This window comes from Panicum virgatum, chromosome 5K, assembly GCF_016808335.1.
Source record: "Panicum virgatum strain AP13 chromosome 5K, P.virgatum_v5, whole genome shotgun sequence".
In the NCBI taxonomy this organism is placed as follows: Eukaryota; Viridiplantae; Streptophyta; class Magnoliopsida; order Poales; family Poaceae; genus Panicum; species Panicum virgatum.
The window spans coordinates 30,513,883-30,534,211 of NC_053140.1; the positions used below are offsets into that span (position 1 = coordinate 30,513,883).

The following is a 20,329-nucleotide window of genomic DNA, read 5'->3' on the forward strand; positions in this document are numbered from 1 at the left end:
TTGAGGTTGTCACGTGTACTGTCGTGCCCTTATAAAATGACCTTCGCCAAGTGAGTGCTCAAGTGGGCCTCTTTTTTAAAAACTGCACGAATCCCAAAGCATGTTTAACAAATTAATTTATACTATTATTCCCTTAGTGGTGATACCGCACTAGCCCGACCAAGCAGTCCAGCCCAATGATGCTCTAAGCAATTCCTCACCCGAGGAGCTATATATATGTCCTGAATGACGCCACTACGTACCCTGCTGCTACGACCTCCTACCGATTAAGAACATCTAATCTTGAGTCGGCATTCTGCATCACGTCATCTACATCTACAGGCTCTCATGGCTTCTTCAATTAACGATAACTCTGGTATAAGATATTCAACTCACCAAATTCCGCATTAGTAGATTGGTTTGATCTAGGCTATTAGATTCTGTGTTTATATATGCTACTGCTTATGTTTATCAATACCAACAAGTACTTCATCATAACCCCAGACCCCAGTCGTTGGCATGGAGTGCTCGTGTGGCCCTAATTAATACTCCCTTCACAATCTAACTCAGGCCACTATCATCCTTACAATAAACCAATGTCCTTTTTTTTAATCCAGCTCTTAAAAATTCTAAAGTAAATTCTTATTTGAAGTCCCTTTACCACCCTTATATCCCTCTCGTGCGTCGGCACACAATTTGAGTAACGAGTTAGGTAGTCTCATCATGTCTATGAATGCTCCCTAATTATATGGTCTCAATGCTTTCAGCCCCTCCCTATCCATGAATTCCATAATTTTAGAATATAGATTGCTTGGATATCCAACTATAAAGGAATCAGTGTTCATATGGCCTAAGAGTGGGAGGGGTAAATTAGGAAAATTTAAAATCTTAAGCTATGCATAGCTTCCACTACCTTGCATAAAATATAAACTAGATCATGATATCTAGATGTGCAACTAGGATTGAACTAATGATTCCACACCTAACAAGACTTTTGCAACCTAGAGCCAACCCTAGAAAGAACTACTCTAAGGAACTAATAGCACACAAATTACATCTATGAAAAGCACAAATGTAAAGGAGTGAGTTAAAGAGGATGCAAACTCAGCAAAATGCCACCAAGGATCAGGGGTGAAGCTATATTATAGCGTGCTGGTCGAAAAATGCAAAAATAGTGATAAAGTCTATTTTTTCACCATATATACACCCACTAGCTCAACTCGATGCACCCACAAGGAAAGCACATCCCCCTTCAATTTGCTCTAACTTCGCCACCAAGAATATGCTCCTAGTCATCAAGTTTCTTCCGGTCATGTCTTCGGATCACCACTAAGGCTCTCCCCAAAACTGGATGAGCAGCTTGCCATGAAGGCAAGGCTCACCGCTCCATCTCTTCCGTTCATCTTGACGTCATCTTCACTACAAAGATGCTTCACCACCAATGAAGGGGTTTCCTAATCCACCGTACACAATTGTCGTCACTACTCCATGCCAAGCTGAGGTTAATGACTTGTTAGCGAGCCACCAAGACTCCAAGCACTGAGCACAAGGTAGCAGCACCTTGCTCTCGCTGACTCTAGGTCTAATGGAGCACGACTCTCACTTTGCTTGTACTAATTAATGATCAACTTGAGAACTTAGTTGCCCTGGATGTCTTCTTATGTGTATATATGCTTCCTTAGGACTCAAGCAAATAAGCGAGTAGAGGACGGAATAAATATCCCAACAACTCAAAAAAGTCATTTGCTCCAATGGTTAAGTAAATGTGTAGTAGCGCCGGAGCATCCTCTACTTGTATAGGGTAGGTGCCAGATCATTCGGTACCCATGCTTCGATTTCATCACGAGAACATGCTCTCTGGATATCCGTTTGATGGTAAATCCCACTGTATTTTTTGTCTTCACTGGTTAAACATTTGTGTGTATTTTAGTATGCACCAGATTATCCTTTGCTAGTTTCGGATCATCCCCTACTAGAACCAGATCATCTGGTCAACCCTACTGATCTGCTTCTCACACTTGCTGTTTTGGGCATAATTAACTCTACTCCGGACTACGGTTTTGATAATCTTGTACTCTATAGAAATCTTCTCAGATGCTCTACAAGATTCTCGAGAAGTCCATCACATTTGATCATATTTCGAATACTAGATTATTGCTTAAACTCCGATACTAGCATGGATCATCCGGTTATCTCTTTCTGCACTTCATATTTTGGCCATAACTTTTCACTCAGAAATGGTCTTGGACTCCATGAAAGCTTGTGAAATATACCCTACATAATTCTCCATAAATATAACCTATTTGGTTAACCCAAATATAAATATTCATGAGACAAGTCCAATTCATTAATATTTTATGCCGGTGGTTTTCTTTGCATTTGCATCTTTGCAAAAATTCATTAATATTTTATCCCTACAACTATTCATTCTTGACACACACATGCTAATCCAAATAATTATGTTATCACTGAATCATCAAAATGATAATTAATGGCCTAATAGGACTGTGAAAGGGCCTTTAGCCTAGTGGTTAGCCTAGGTAGCATCTGAGGTCTTGGGTTCGACTCCCCATGGGAGCAAATATTCTAGGATTTAACGGCATTTTGCATTCAATGGTAGGCGACGTTCCCGTCGACAGTGAGGCGCCTGTGGTGACTTCGTCAATTTCGAGGATTTACCGGCTTAGTCTCCGAAGATGCTCATAGGGGTAGAGTTTGCGTATGTGTGTTCATAGGGGTGTGAGTGTGAGTGTGCGTGTGTTGTGAGTATCTTAGTTGTACTGTGTAATCTCAAAAAAAAAAAGCCTAATAGGACTATTTTGTTTACCGAACTAAATGTGGCAATTTTGATGTCCAATATCTTTACATTCAACTAAGATGTTTTAACACGTACGGAACACCGTATAGGAGCTCACATGACGTATACAATGCAATAAACTCCAAACTGCAAACTAAGTTTACCTCAGTTAGATTCTCATGTAATTAACAGTGGTCCTAGAAATATAAGTAAAAGAAACGTCTCTCCGGTCCTTAAAGAAGGATTACTACTGCAGGGCCGTACTTGCGCATGGACGTAGGGGACATCACATTATATGGTGCATGGACACAGTTGGTGCTATCTACCGCCAGCGAGTGTACAAAAGCAACAAATGCCCTTGCCGGCCAATCAGCCATCGCTCGTGGAACACAAAGAGCTAGGTACCGTGTAGGGTGGTGTACCACACAGCGCAGTGATAGGGAACGGGCAACAGTGCATGCTTGATGCTGCACTGTTTTCCTTTGGCGCTTCGGTCACTGTACGGCACGTGATTCAGTTCGATGTCCCGTTGCGCCCATTGCAGCAGGAGATTCGATTGGATCGGATGGCACGTTTGATCGGGTTGGCGGACTTGAGCATTTACGCCCGATCTGGCGATATTCCATCTCCCATACAGAGATGCAAGTTATAATAATAATTTTGGAGCATCATTGAGTCGGCATAAAAATCTGAGACCAAAACAAAATAAATGACACTTTATTAAATTAATTATGATAAATTATCTGAAAGATAATGGCGTTGCCATCGATCATAACTACATAGTTGGCAAAAAAAAAGACACCATTGGATAGGTACGCACTTTCCAACTTAGTCACAAACAAAAAGTAGCTAATTAAGAACACCATTGACTCATGCTTTAAACCAGGCACCAAAAGGACACTCGATGAGTCCTTAGCAGGCAAAGTCGCCCTTGATTCACCACCCAACTTAGGATAGAACCTTGTCAATCGTTAGCTCGCTTCTAGATATATATCACGGCCTACATGTTAAACAAAGGTTAGGAAAATCCCCTAGCGTGGATTGCATGAATAGTTTACATTCTGCGTCCACAATGGGAAAAAGCCTAAATTACTCCCGCCAACTATAGCTAAAATTTGGATAACCCCCCTAAACTATCGTTGGGTTCATTTTACCCCGCAAACTATGCTCTTTGATTCAAATTACCCCTTAATACAATTTATCTTTTTCATTTCTCCATGCATAAGTGAAGTTTTAAGTTGAAATTTTACAAGATGATAGTACACGCCATAACACATGTTAGAAAAAATACATCATAATTTTTATCATTATTTTGATAGCTTAGGATATTTAATAATAAATTAATCTTTTCAGATCAAAATTATATGAAAACAATGATGAAAAAATAATATCATTTTTTTAAATATGCATTGTGATGTCTACTACTACGTTGCAAAATTTCAAATTAAAATTCAACTTGTGTATGGAGAAATAAAAAAGACAAATTGTATATGAACTAAATGGGATAATTTGGGGAATAAATTGAACCAAATTACAATTTAGTGGGTTATTCAGACTGACTATACTCGAAGGGAGTAAATTGGACTTTTTTTTCTACACAATGGGTAGATCTATCTATCCGACACACGTACGACAACACACGTCTACTCTTGAAGGAAATGCATTTGTCTAATTCGAAGTGCATCCATCCCCGGAGACTCCAACGCAATTGATTTATCCCTACCAAACGGGACCTTATGTTGTTGCTGCTGGGCACGTATGTACGGACGACGATACGCTCCCTCCGGCCGGTGTTAAATGTGATGTGTTAGGAGTAGATGCTGCGCCCATCGAGAACACAGTAAAATGCCCTTGTCGATCATCAGTCGTCGCCATGCTGAGCGGCCGGCCACTGCGTGTCAGTTGCCACTTCCATGCAACAGTATTCCTGGCGGCCATTGCATTGCTAGCGATTCAATTCGATGCCGTGCTTGAGCTGCCCTACAAGCCTTAGTCGCCCCATCCGGCGCCATTGCATTGCATTGTGAGGGATCTAAAAGGCGACCACATGGAGGTGAATGGGAGCCGATTAAAATTTTCGCCGAAGCAAAAGTACGGCCTATCTCCCAATTGCGCACTCAACCCCTAGAGTTCTAGGTGAAGTGTGGAATAGTTATGGAAGAACTAAACCAACACAAATAAACCCTAAGAACGAGCGAGAAAACACGGAAGCGAACGAGAAAATCTGCAAACCTCACAGCCAGGGACCGGTCAGACCGGTGCAGCACCCCGGTCAGACCGGTTGCTCCCAGAGAGCCTGTGAACAAGGCTTCAAATGTTGAATCTTGAGCAAACGAAGTCCAAATCCAACGAAACTTGGAGGATACCTTCACAATTGTCCCGTGAACATATCCCCAAGAGATCTCTCCCACAAGAATAAAGGAACTTGAGAATTCGAGGGAAGATCAAAGTGGATTAGGGTTTACTCAAGAACGTGAAAAACTCCAATTCGTGAGAACTCGCGATTCCAGGGGGTTTGACACTAGCCTAGATGGATTAGAATTGTCACAACGAGTTCAGCAAAACACGAATCCAAGGGCTTGTCTCCTTCAAACACAAAACACACCAAAAGAGGAGAATTCGAGCCCAAAAACGCAAGGGAGGAAGGGGAGGACGAAAACTCAGCACACAAGGGTGAATCTTAAACCGATTTCATTCATGAATCTCAGAGGAATTCACCTATACAAGGCTAGAGCCTACCACCCTATCATCCACCCTCTTGATTAGAGAGATTAGCTATAATCTAATCCTCCTTTGCGTTAGAGACCTTGGCCCTAACCTGGAGCAGGAGGAAGGGGAAGGAGAAAACAGAAAAAGAATCAAGAGACTCAACTCCCACGGGCAGGTGAGAGAGGACTTAAATACCCCAGCCGCACCCAGACCGGTCAGCCCGGTCCTAGGGACCGGTCAGACCGGTCGGAGCTGCAGAACCTTGTACACGATCTCATCTGACGGCTGAGGTTCTTTCTTCGAAACGAAGTCTTCTCCGCGATGCTGCCACGTCGATGAAGATCCGATCCGCAGTTTTAGAGGGTCCGCGAAACCCGGGTAGGTGGCCGGTTTTGAGAAACCCGCCAAAACTCCACGCGCGGGAAGATTCCAGCCTCCACGCCGTTGCCCTAGACGCCGTTCCCGCCTCGGCCTTCTGACGGTCCTAGACGCCGCCCGACGCCCGTCACGTCCTCGCCCACAACGAGGCCCTAGATGTCGTCGACGCCCGTTCCTCCGCCAGTCCCAAGACCGACGCCCGTGCCTCCACAACTTGGCGTCTTCAACCGCCGTCCGCAAGCTTGGTTTTGTGGCGCAAACCAAGAAACCCGCCATCTGTCGCTGCTTACGCCCTCGATCCAGTAGTGGACGCCACAGCTGCCGCCCGGCCTGAGCTCCCCCACGTCAACTCTCCGTCGACACTCGACGCCCGTGTACCTGCAACCAAAGACCAAGCACACGATCACACCGCACGGTTGACAATTCACTCATCACAGCCAGGAGTGACTACTGCTCATTCCTCAATCTCCCCCTTGATGAGTGCATTGTCAACACACCAACTGTAACCAGAGAAGTGAAAAATAAAAAGTGGCAAGAAGAAAGTGAAGAACTCAAGAAAGTGACAAAAAGCTCAGAAAGGTAAGAACAGTCACTTACTCAAGCAAAGATCGATTCCCTAAGACAAGGGCAATTGCTCGACGCAATCGATCAAAAGCCAAAACATGACTCCTCAAAGATAGAGGTAAAGCTCGACGCAGTCATGCAAGAAGCGGAGGGAAAGCGAGGAAAAATCAGGAGCCAAAAACAAAGCAGACACTCCCCATGCAAAGCCTTTCCCTCCCACAAGTGTAACTCTCCCAAAATGATGCACTCTCAAAGCCCTGTGCGCAACAAGTTTTTCAAAAATCAAACAAGTCTCAAGTCTCCCCCTTGTTCGATCACTTCTCCCAAAAATTCTCCCCCTTGTTGGCACATGCACACATCAAGCTTAAAATATGCCTAAATCTCCCTCTGAAATCATGCTATGCAATGAATGTCATGCAGAGGGTGTAAGTGAAACATTCAGGCATACAAAGATATGATCATCTAGTGACAGGCATGTGTGCTTCATAAACAGGAACTGAATCTAACTCAACAGGATATATCAATCAAGTCTAGAGCTAGCAAGTTCAGTTCAGCAAAAATAAAATCATCACCCATGATCTAGCAACAGCAAGTAGGAGAAAGAAAGCAGTGCTTACCAAACTCATACAGGGTGATCTAAAGCAGCCAATATATTTTATCATGAATCAATTCTGCATCTCAAAACTTGCATTTGAATGAAAAGTTATCAGGTTATATCAAGCAAGCGATTCTGACAGGGGTTGAAAGCTTGTCATGCTTTACTTAGCAGCGAGACCAAGCCTATGCCAAGGGCAGTCAGAAGTTTAAGACACTCGCTTCAGGCATGCACAGCCTTGCCCGGGTTCTCACTAGTGCTATGTGAGCCGTCCCGAAAGCTCGATCAGTGCGACAAGCAATCCCACCTGGACCTTTTCATTCCATTTCAGACATATATTAAATAATTTTAACAATTTTAGTTCATGTCAAAGATTAAAAGCCACACTAGCATGAATAGAATAGCAAAGCGTATCAATACAACCTAACATGCCAGTAGCCAAGACAGGGTGATCATGTTTTCATATTTTCAAATCAAAATAGCTTAACTCAGTTGATATGACATATACTGAAGAGCAAGTTATACATGATCAAGTCTAAGAAACTACACTAGCAAGCACTAGAGGATCATAACAGTGTATACAAGAATGCCAGTGTAGTGAAGCAATACGAAATGCAAACATGTACAATGCAATTGCATCTATCATAAGCTAGAGAGCGAAGAGAAACAAAAACAAAAACCTACAAAAAACTAACCAAAGAGAAGTCAGCGATCAAAAGGGGTAACAAACCCCAAGCTCCCCTCGCAAGCGAGCAAAGGTGTCCTGCTCAAGTGGTTTGGTGAGGATATCTATGGTTTGCCTCTCTGAAGAGACATGGATCATGTCTATGTGGCCTCTCTCATGGTTATCTCGCAGGAAGTGGAACCGGATATCTATGTGTTTGGTTCTGAAGTGTAGAACAGGGTTCTTTGCAATGCTAATGGCGGACATGTTGTCTACAAAGATGGAAACCATACCAAAACTCAACCCATAATCCTGCAAGGTTTGTTTCATCCAAAGAATCTGAGAGCAGCAGCTAGCAGCGGCAACGTATTCGGCTTCTGTGGAAGAAAGCGCTACACTAGCTTGCTTGCGAGAGGACCATGAAACCAACGATGTACCGAGAAAGTTATAGGTGCCGGAAGTCGACTTGCGATCCAGACGACACCACCAAAATCGGCATCCAAAAAACCAACCAAAAAAAAGATGAATCCGCAGAATAACAATGGCCGAATTCAGGAGTGAACTTGAGGTACCTGAAGATGCGTTTCACCACTTGCTTGTGGGAGGTGCGCGGCGAAGCCTGATATCGCGCACAGAGGCCGACCCCGAACTGAATGTCCATTCGGGTCGCCGTCAGGTACAGGAGAGAGCCAATCATGCTCCTGTACTCCTTCTGGTCCACCGCCTCGCCATCCAAGTCCGCATCAAGCGCCGTCAATGTGCTGATTGGAGTCGGCTGAGGAGACAAGTCACTCATGTCGAACTTCCGCAGCAAGTCCTTGGTATACTTGGCTTGATGGAAGAACGTGCCCTGGGGAGTTTGCTTGATCTAGCATCTGTTGAGGTGGATGACGACGCTGAATGTGTCGCGGTGCTTCCCTTGTCGAAGTCGCCTCCTCCTCAACCAAAACTGGTGTCTCCTCAGGTGCAGCTGGTGAAGGCTGAGTCACTTGCTCGATCGGCCCCCGGGAAGTAGATGTAGTCGGGTCGGGGCCGTCATCATCGTCCGAGCTCGTGGCGGAGGCGGTTGGGTCCACAGCACACGTGGTAGCCTCAGCATCACCCTCCGCAGCTTCTTCCTCCTCATCTTCAAAGATGGGGGTGCAGCTCATCATCTCCTGCAACTTCAAAGACAGAAGCATTGCACGGTGCAGTCTCGTTGAAAGTAACTTCACAAGTCTCTCTGACGATGTTAGTATCAATAATCAACACACGGTAGGCTCTGGAATGAGAAGCATAACCGAGAAAAATTCTATCAGACGAGCGAGACTCAAACTTATCAAGATTTCCTTCCTTCAACACAAAACACCGGCAACCGAAAACTCTGAGATGGTCAACACGGGGCTGGCGTCCAAATCGCAACTCATAAGAGGTCTTGTGCATGAAAGCACGTAAGAAAATACGATTGGACACATAACAAGTGGTGTTAACCGCCTCAGCCCAGTACTTTCTAGGAGTCCTATGCTCATCGAGCATCGTACTAGCCATCTCAACCAATGTTCGATTCTTCCGTTCTACAACTCCATTATGCTGTGGAGTGTAGATGGAAGAATACTGGTGTTCAAGACCTTGATCACTGCAAAAGGTGTCAAAACGAGCGTTTTTGAATTCTATGTCATTGTCACTGCGAATCGCTCTCATGGCCTAGGGTAACTCGTTTTTCAACCTCAAGATCAAGTCTCGAACAAACTCGAAAGCCTCATCCTTGGTTCTCATGAAAAAGACCCTAGAATAGCTAGAGAAGTCATCCACGATCACAAGAACGTACCACTTCCCACCAACCGACATCACCCGAGAAGGACCGACTGTGTCCACATATAGCAACTCTCCAGGGTGAGTGGTCATCACCTGATTAACAGGCGAACGAGAGGTGGCAACCATCTTCCCGTGGCGACACGGGTGGCAAATAAGATCCTTTTCAAACTTCAATTTGGGCAATCCTCGGATCAGGCCAAGTGAGCTAACTCTTGACAACAAGTCAAAGCTCAAATGTCCAAGTCTCTTATGCCACTTCCACAAATCAGAAGAAGGACCAGCCAACAAGCAACAAGGTGGACCAAGAGAAGTTGCAGAGAAGTCAACCAAGAAAATCCGATCGCGAAGTAAAATCCAGCAAACCAAATCTCCCCTGGAATCTAAAACACGAGAACAACCCTCCTTGAAGCGAACTTCAAACCCCTCTTCAAGAAGTTGCGAAACAGAGAGCAAATTGAACCCAAGGTTCGAAACCAAAGCAACTTCTCTCAGGGTAAAGCGATCAGAAACACGAACAGCGCCAATTCCACATACCCTTCATTTTCCATTGTCCCTGAACACAATGTACTCCTTTGAGCGCATCAGGGTGAGGCTGGAGAACCATTTGTAATTCCCGGTCATATGGCGCGAACAACCGGAGTCCATGATCCACCTGTTCTCCAAGCCTCCAACCTGCACATCAGTAGTGAAATAAAGGGTGAGCAAATGTCTCAACACTGGGGTTAGCAAAGTTTGAAGCAAACCAGTGTCGAGTCATTTGCTCTACAGAAGGGTTAGCAAAATTAGGCAAAACGTATCGCCCGTCCCGTCTACCGCGAGGCTGACGACCACCACCATGAGGAAAGCGTGGTGCATCGTAACCTCCTCCAAAGCCTCGGTCCCGTGGTCCATAGCCGTACTGAGAACGACCAGGAGCACGACCGGCAAAGCGACCACTCCCTGGAGCACGGTAAGCACCACCGTCTCTCTGTCCTCCACCTACACGGTGCGCCCTAGCATCTTGCCTATCACCACGCCAAGGAGGACCATGCACCCGAACAGAGTACATGTCCGAGTTACGTCTCTCCTGCTCACGCCTCACAGCCCGCTTCCTCCTGAAGAAAAACTCCTCCAGGTGACCGTCTCTGTCACAGTACTCGCAATGGTACCTCATCTCTTTCTTGGGAGGTGGAGGCCTTTCCTTTGGACGGGGAGGAGCAGCCCCCTTCTTCTGGGCAACCTGGGCTGCGGCAGCAGGGAGCGTATCGAGGGGATTCCTCAGCTCATTGGACTTTGGAACCCAAACCTGCTTCTGTGGAGGTGCTTTTGATGGTTCTTTAAGCACACCATCCACGGGGTCAACAAGCGAAGGCTACGTGCTCGTACTAGCAGTGTTTAGAGCACTCGGAACTCCAGCAGCCTTACCGATCTTACCATACAACATGTGAGATATGTGTTCTCATTCTCAAGTTGGCTTTCTCTACCACAAGATCATCCAAATCAGACCAGGACAAACAAGACAATCATTAGGTGGGCTAGACTCCTCGACCTTAGTCTTCCCCAAAGACTTAATCAAAGCGTTCTTCTCATATAGCTCCGACCTAAGTGTGGAACAAAACTTACAAGCACCAAACAGAACAAGCCTAGACCTAAGCTCTTCTAGTTCACACACAACAGCAGCAATCTTAGACTGCAAAGAAGTTAGATCAGACTTAAAGATGGAGCACTCATCACATTCAAGTACATCACTAACAATAGGAGCGTCCTTGGCCAATTCAAGCTCATGCTTGGCCTTGGCTAGCTCGTGAGACACGTCAGCAAGCAAAGTCTTGGCAACATCCAAGTTCGCAACGTTCTCATCATACTTGGCATGGAGAGCAACAAGATCATTCATGTGAGATATGCAGCCAGCGCACTCATCCTCACCAGATTTCTCTATAGCACAAGCCAGCTCAGTCCTAAGCTTCTTACGCTCTCTAGCTGCTTCCCTAAGCAGTCTTTTCTGATTGTCGAGAGCGGCGTACAACTCCCTAACCTCAGTATCAAGCAGGTCGATAGTGGAGTTTACCTCTGAATCACTCTCGGATCTAGGAGAAGAGTCGTCGTGCATCGGTGTAGCATGTCCACCTGGAGACGCACGAGCACAATTGGCCTCGCCCGCCATGGTGCAGAAACTCTTGCGCCGACAGGCCGCCAAGCAAAGGCCGATGAAGCCGGTGGCTTCCTTGTCCCGCTTCTTCTTCTTCTTCTTCTTCTTCTTCTTCTTGTCATCGTTGTTAAAGGTAGGTGAAGAAGAGCAGTCAGTGTCGGAGCTCTTGTCGAGGTCGCTGAGCTGCGCCAAGAAAGCCTTCTCCCGCTTCTTGGCCTTGTACTGGAAGCGCTTCTTTAGCGACTCTTTGTCGAAGCGCCCTCTCTTATCCCGGTCATGACTGCGGTGCTTGTGGCACCGACGCTCCTTGTTGGAGCCTCCCTCGTCGCGGTCACGATGGCGGTAGTAGTCGAAGTTGTTGTTCTGGCCACCGCCGGACTTCTTGGGGCAGTCGGTGACGAAGTGGTTCGGATCGCCGCAGTGGTAGCACCCGGGGTTCTTCGTCCTCTGCCTGTTGTGGTAGACACGCTGGAACTTATTGATGAGGAGGCACAAGTCGTCATCGCCCAGCGTCTCTAACTGCTCATCTGTAACAGAAGGCAAAGAGGCAAGAGAAGAGCCAAGAGCAGAGTTAGCGTTAGAGCTCGATCCACCTGAGCCAGTCACAAGAGTGATGCTCTTGGAAGGAGGGGCACCATTGAGCTTGGCTTGTGTCTGGTTATCCACCTCAGTGGCCTTGAGCTTGCTAAAAAGCTCGTTCACGGTCAAAGTCTCATAGCCTGCAGACTCGATGATCGTGTTCACCTTGAGATCCCACACAGAGTGGTCAAGTGCGTAGAGCAACTTGAGAGCCTTCTCATGTTCTGTGTAGTCAAGGGCATCAGCAGATCTGTTCGCACTGACTTTGTTCACAATCGATTGAAACCGACTGAACATGTCGCCAATGCTCTCACCCGGCCCTTGTGTGAAGTTCTCATATTCACGCCGGTGAGTCTCGAAAAGGCTAGCCTTAACCTGAGGTGTGCCCTCGTGGTAGTTCTCAAGGCACGTCCAAACCTTGTGGGCTTCCTGAAAACTCTGGACGCGTGAGAACTCCGCACGAGAAACGCCAGCGAACAAGGCATTGACAGCCTTGGCGTTAGCCTCGTGCTCGGTCACTTGCAGAGGAGTGGTCCGAACGGCAAGCTCCTCGTAAGCCTGATTCTTGGTTATATCCCAAATCTCGGCTCGTAAGCTCTGCAAGAAAGCCCGCATGTGAACCTTCCAGTAGCCATAGTCCTCGCCGGTAAACACAGGGATCTTACCAAGACTCGCCATGGTCGCCAAATGGTTTTCGAACCGGTTAAGGTAATGAAAACCATAACCAAGCTCTGATATCAATTGAGGGACCGAAAAGGCGACCAGAGGGGGGGTGAATGGGAGCCGATTAAAACTTTCGGCGAAGCAAAAGTACGGCCTATCGACCAATTGCGCACCCAAACCCTAGAGTTCTAGGTGAAGTGTGGAATAGCTATGGAAGAGCTAAACCAACACAAATAGACCCTAGGAACGAGCGAGAGAAAGCACGGAAGCGAACGAAAAAAACTGCGAACCTCACTACCAGGGACCGGTCAGACCGGTGCAGCACCCCGGTCAAACCGGTCGGACCGGTCATACCGGTGGTCGAGACCGGTCCGACCGGTTGCTCCCAGAGAGCCCGTGAACATGGCTTCGAATGTTGAATCTTGAGCAAACAAAGTCCAAATCCAACGAAACTTGGAGGATACCTTCACCACTGTCCTGTGAACATATCCCCAAGAGATCTCTCTAAAAAGATTAAAGAAACTTGAGAATTCGAGAGAAGATCAAAGTGGATTGGGGTTTACTCAAAAACGTGAAAAACTCCAATTTGTGAGAACACGCGATTCCAGGGGGTTTGGCACTAGGCTAGATGGATTATAACCGTCACAACAAGTTCAGCAAAACACGAATCCAAGGGCTTGTCTCCTTCAAACACAAAACACACCAAAAGAGGAGAATTCGAGCCAAAAAACGCAAGGGAGGAAGGGGAGGACAAAAACTCAGCACACAAGGGTGAATCTTAAACCGATTTCATTCATGAATCTCAGAGGAATTCACCTATACAAGGCTAGAGTCTACAACCCTATCATCCACTCTCTTGATTAGAGAGATTAGGTATAACCTAACCCTCCTTTGTGTTGGAGACCTTGGCCCTAACCTGGAGCAGGAGGAAGGGGAAGGAGAAAAAACAAAAGGACTCAAGAGACTCAACTCCCACGGGCAAGTGAGAGGGGACTTAAACACCCCAGCCGCGCCCAGACCGGGCTGACCGGTCCTAGGGACCGGTCAGACTGGTCGGAGCTGCAGAACCCTGTACACGAACTCATCTGACGGCTGAGGTTCTTTCTTCGAAACGAAGTCTTCTCCGCGATGCCGCCAAGTCGATGAAGATCCGATCTGCGGTGTTGGAGGGTCCGCGAAACTCGGGTAGGTGGCCGGTTTTGAGAAAACCGCCATAACTCCACGCGCGGGAAGATTCCTGCCTCCACGCCGTTCCCGCCTTGGCCTTCTGACGGCCCTAGATGCCGCCCGACGCCCGTCACCTCCTCGCCCGTAGCGAGGCTTTAGACGCCGTCGATGCCTGTTCCTCCGCCAGTTCCGAGACCGACGCCCGTGCCTCCACGACTTGGCGTCTTCAACCGCCGTCCGCCAGCTTGGTTTTGTGGCGCAAACCAAGAAACCCGCCATCCGTCGCTGCTTGCGCCCTCGATCCAGGAGTGGATGCCACAGCTGCCGCCCGGCCTGAGCTTCTCCACGGCAATTTTCCATCGACACTCGACGCCCGTGTACCTGCAAAAAAAGACCAAGCACATGATCACACCGCACGGTTGACAATTCACTCATCAAAATCAGGAGTGAGTACTGCTCATTCCTCACATTGCATGCATCTCTCAAACAACACGGCAAAGCGAGAACGCCGTGGATCACTCTCGCGCCCTTTAAATCGACACTCCCACAAGCGTTCTGTTCTTCGTCATTTCTTCAACACTCTCGCACGCGCCCGCCCAAGTAGTAGTTTTCATTGGCACACAAGTAGTAGGCGTAGCACGGTACACAATGGCGCCGCTGGCCTCGTCTAGCAAGGCCAAGGCCCTCAAGGCGTCGTACGAGCTCGTCGTCAACAACTTCCTCGCCGTCGTCGCGGTGGCTTCTCTCGCCACTGTGCTCCGGACGGCAGGCTTCGATGGCCTTTACGGCCAGCTGCAAGCGGCGCGGCCAGTCCACGTCCTCACGGCGGTGATCCTGGCGGCCGCCCTCGTCAAGCTCAGGCGCGTGCGCCGGCCACGGGACGTGTACCTCGTCGAGTACGGCTGCTTCCGGCCGAAGCCGTGGTTCCGGGCGCCGTACGCCACGTGCCTGGAGCACGTGCGCCTCATGCCGTACCTGGCCAAAGAGGAAGACGTCGCCTGGGGACGGCGCCTGCTCCTGCGGTCCGGCATCGGCGAGGAGACCTGCGTGCCGTACGCCTACCACTACGTGCCCCCTGACCGCAGCGTCGAGGCCTCCCGGGACGAGACCGAGCTGGTCATCTTCTCCGCCGTCGACGACGTGTTCGCCAGGACGGCCGTGAGGCCCGCGGACATCGACGTGGTCGTCGCCAACTGCAGCATCTTCACGCCCACGCCGGTGTTCGCCGACATGGTCGTCAGCAGGTACAAACTGCGCGCCGACGTGCGGAGCGTGAACCTGTCCGGGATGGGGTGCAGCGCGGGGCTCATCTCCCTCCAGCTCGCCAAGAACCTCCTGCAGGTGGCGCCGCCGGGCACGCACGTGCTGGTCGTGTCCACGGAGATCCTCTCGTCGCAGTACTACGTCGGCAGCAAGCGCGAGATGCTGCTGCCCAACTGCCTCTTCCGCATGGGCGCCGCCGCCATGATCCTCTCCAACTCCCCAGAACGCGCCCGGTTCCGGCTCGTGCGCACGGTCCGTACCGTGGCCGCCGCGCTGGACGCGGGCTACCGCTGCGTGTTCCAGGAGGAGGACGACGAAGGCAACATGGGGGTCCGTCTCTCCAAGGACCTCGTCACCACTGCCGGCCAAACGCTCAAAAGCAACATCGTGGCCTTCGGCCCGCTCGTCCTTCCGGTCTCGGAGCAGCTCCTCGTCGCGCTCTCGCTCCTCAAGCGGAAGCTCCTGACGAGCCTGCGGCGCGGGAGCGGCAAGGTGAGGCTGTACCGCCCGGACTTCCGCACGGCGTTCGAGCACTTCTGCATCCACGCCGGCGGGCGCGCGGTGATCGACGAGGTGCAGCGCGGCCTCGGCCTCTCCGACGACGACGTGGAGGCGTCGCGGATGACGCTGCACCGGTTCGGCAACACGTCGAGCAGCTCGGTGCTGTACGAGCTGGCCTACATCGAGGCCAAGGGCCGGATGAAGAAGGGCGACCGGGTGTGGATGATCTCCTTCGGCGCGGGGTTCGAGTGCAGCAGCGCGGCGTGGGAGTGCATCAAGCCGGCGGCCGACGCCGACGGGCCATGGATCAGCTGCATCCACCGCTACCCCGTACAGCTCCCTAATAAGGTCATAGAGGGAAACGAAATAATCTAATTAAATGACTAGCTACCATATTCAACAGGTGCTAGATGATGATGTGTTTGTGTCTAGGCATCTAGCACACAATGTGTTTGCTATGCAGGATCACTGCTACTCCATATTTTTTTTCGATGAAGTTAATGGTTCTACTGCTAGTCCATATTAATTTGGCTTCCAAATGCATCCTGATTCTGCAATGTGCAGCTTTAATTTGACTCCTGATTCTTTAAGAAAATTTATTGAACCCAAAAACTTGACCAATAAGCCGAGAACGCCAAAGGGCCCAATTCCGACCAAATTACATACTATGTATCTGAAGTTCTGAATTGAGATTGGTACAGTTACAGAGACATCAGACATGAGTCAGGAACCGACCAAATCACACAATCTTTTTGTGGAGGAATGTAAAGAAAACATTTAAGCAATAGTACGTATCCCCTCCGAGATCCACTTCTACATATGTAAAGAAACATTTAGCATGGCACTTCGATCCCCTGATTTGCATCACAATATAAAGAAAACATTTAGCACAGGCGCTGAAGTCGCAGATCTCTAGAACGGTGTATCGGAGTTATAGTGCCCAGGTAAGTACACCATTTTATTTGGAGATCGATTAGCTCATTGTTGCCTGCCCTGCGTGCTAATTTAGCACGAAGAGATAATAGAGGTACATACTAAGTGTGCATGCAGTTCACGTTGCCGTTGGGGAGGGGGTGGATTATCCACGCCCATACCCATATATTACCCATCCCCAATTAATCCATATTTAAATGAGTGGATAATTACCCAACGGGTATAGATAACCCAATGGGTAGGCAATAGACCTGCAAGTGAAGTTGTATGAAATGCATCCCACATCAAGAACCGGACCCTAAAAATAAAACCCCGCGTTCACACTATAAAATTTTATCAAAATTGACTGAAATTTGTTGGAGATGACTCAGTATAATCGGTAGCTACTCTGTGCAAAGCAGTGTGGCTAGACCTACACGTGGGCCCCACGTCAAGAGCCGGACCCTGAAAATAAAACCTCGCGTTCACACAATAAAATTTTATCAAAATTGACTGAAATTTATTGGAGATGACTTAGTATGATCAACAGCTACTCTGTGCAAAGCAGTGTGGCTAGACCTACACGTAGGCCCCACATCAAGAGCCGGACCCTGAAAATAAAACCTTGTGTTCACACTATAAAATTTTATCAAAATTGATTGAAATTTATTGTAGATGACTCAGTGTAACCGGCAGCAACTGTGCAAAGCAGTGTAGCTACACATACACGTGGGCCCCACGTCAAAGAGCGAAGCTATGGAACATAAGAGAATAGAAAAGAACTAACTAATAGGTACATGGGTAAAACGGGTATTATCCATATATATCCTACCCATATCCAAGTTGAGATGGATAATCCATACCCTACCCAAATACAACGGGTATGGATTTGGGTAAGGGTAGTGGGTATCCAGTGGCAACTTGACATGCAGTCCGCAATAGGGGGAACCTATTTTTCAAAGTGCAAATATGTAAATCATTTCTGAAGGCGAGATGGAAATGGAAGCCTTGAGTTGAACTGAATTTGCTGCAATGTGAAGGACCGGACAGGCGACCAGAGGGGGTTGAATGGGAGCGTTTAAAAATTCTCCAAGAGAACAAGACCTATGTCCCAAATTCAACCCAGCGCACCTCTCTTCTAACCGTTAAGGTGACACAAGCCAACACGATGTATTGTGTCGTGCCTTCGGCGTTCTGATTAATTGTTGCTTCCGCTCTGTGTCGAGCTTTTTCTAACCGTGGGTGTGAAGAGGCACATCTGCTCCAGCGGGATGGTATGGCCGAGTGTCACCTGACAACAACACCCGTTGATGCTCGTCCGCCCACCTTGGGCTATATAATTCAGTCAGCCCCCAAGCAATGGGGTGTGAGGTGTTACTCATTTCCTAGTCTTCTATATGGTATCAGGGCTAAAGATCTCGAGTTCGAATCCTGACCGGCACAATTTAATAAATGAATTGTTGTTCACTCCAATATTCCATGTTTGAGGCCTGGGGGAGCCTGCACGTGGGGGAGTGTTGGAGTATAAGTGAATTGTACGCATTTCCCCATCAGCTTAGGCTTTTGGGTCAATTGACTAGTGCATGCAGCTTAATAAAGAGTCTGATAAAGAGCAATGTGCAACCAAACCTCGACACGCAAGGCAACATTTCCTTCCTATATATATTAAATACAAAATTGAACACATCAAAATTAGTGTTATTATAACCCAATATACATTGCCTCCGCCTGTATTACAGCTGGCGCATTTGTTTATGCTCTTCGATACAAGGTCATTAATGTACGTCTATGCTTTCTGATCTGTGTCTCTTTACTACTCCGGACAAATAATTGCTATTTCTGCAGTGGTTGCAGTATGGAGGAACCGGCATATTGTTTCACGGGCATGTTAGGTTGCCACAAGTGTATGACGAACTTGGCATGCCTAATACTGTGGCTATATATATAAAGCCGTTTGGTTAGTAGCCTTGCCTAATTCTAGCTATAGCAAATTTAATTGTGGCTACCGTTTGGATTCTTGCCGTAAGATGTGCCAGAAATTTGGCAAATATGTGTGGCAATTATTTGGTTCACAACCAAACTTGGCTACAATCACCTCATTGTATGAAAATGCTAAGCTTATTAACCGCTACAAAGCAACTGGATGCTATGGTCTGCTGAATAATAAGTTGGACTATTTGAGAAGATTGAATGCATGTATGTGCGTATAATATATTATTTGAATCTTCCGCTGCGTAGTCGTTTTAATTTAAAAAAATCTAAATCAATCATTCACCCCTCTCTGGTCGACGTCATCTTGTTATAAACAATCCTATACCTTGTAGTAACATCTGACCAACTATGTAATTAGCCACGTGATCAAAACAAGTTTAGAGAAAGTTATAGCAACATCTGACCAACTATGTAATTAGCAGATAAAAACTATACAAGGTGTAGGATCGTTTATAACAAGATGATGTCGATCAGAGAGGGGTGAATGACCGATATAGATTTTTCTAATTGAAGTGACTACGCAGCGGAAGATTCAAATAAAATCCTAAATATAATGAGATATTGGAAACTTAAAAACTCAAGATCACTCACCCTAACCATGTTCTAACTTATCACAGTACGAAGAAATGGATCAGCTACCGAAGAAAGAAGGATCAGAAACTGAATCGCGATACAGTAACTTCAGGTGAGCTACAGTACATCAGCCGAACTGATCCAATCTAATAAAGAGCTTAGAACTTGCAAAGGTCTAATCCGTTTGATGTAAAACTTGACAGATATGATCTAGACCTTCCATAGATTCCATTTTTTATAATAACTAACACCACAGATAGCAGACGGAAATCATGGTGAACTCTAATCTGACCAAAAGCAGACACAACAATAACAACAACAACAAAAGCAGACACCACAACAACAACAACAACAATAACAATAATATAGCCTTTTGTCCCAAGCGAGTTTAGGTAGGCTAGAGATGAAACCCAAGAAACACAAAGGTCACGGTTCAGGCACACTGATAGCTAGTATCCAAGCGCTCCTATCCAAAACTATCTCTTCATAGATATTCCAATCCTTAAGGTCTCTCTTAACCGACTCATCCCAAGTCAGTTTAGGTCTACATCTACCCCTCTTTACCTTATCGACACGCTTTAGAACCTCACTACGCACCGGCGCCTTAGGAGGCCTCCGTTGGATATGTCCAAACCATCTCAACCGATGTTGGTTAAGATTCTCCTCAATTGGTGCCACCCCTACCCTTTCCCGAATAACTTCGTTCCGGACTCTATCCCTTCTTGTGTGCAGACACAGCTGCACTAAAAACTAAATTAATCCAAATTTGGCCAATGCAACCAAACTTGAGGAAAATTTGCATGCAGAAACTAGACTCTCACTAGCACACCACCCCACATCACCGACGGCCCCAAACCCATCATCACTGCCGGTTTTGGGGGCCGGCGGTGAATAAGTGGCGGTGATGTGGGGGGGGGGGACATCACCGCCGGTTTACTTGGGGCCGGTTGTGATGCCCCCCAATCACAACCGGCCCAAGCTATGAGCCGGTTGTGATGAGAGGGGCATCACAACCGGCCCGTGGCTTGGGCCGGCTGTGATGTGATTTTCCAGGGGAAAAAAGCAGGCAGG

At 47.5% G+C, this 20,329-nt stretch overlaps 1 protein-coding gene across 1 annotated transcript; it reads left to right on the forward strand.

The window, feature by feature from the left end:
- Positions 1-14,555: 14,555 nt before the first annotated feature.
- On the forward strand, positions 14,556-16,307 carry LOC120707081 (3-ketoacyl-CoA synthase 5-like). Its single transcript, XM_039991859.1, has one exon. It carries the CDS (start codon positions 14,666-14,668, stop codon positions 16,154-16,156), a length of 1,491 nt encoding a protein of 496 aa, XP_039847793.1. The 5' UTR covers positions 14,556-14,665; the 3' UTR covers positions 16,157-16,307.
- The last annotated feature ends 4,022 nt before the right edge of the window (positions 16,308-20,329 follow it).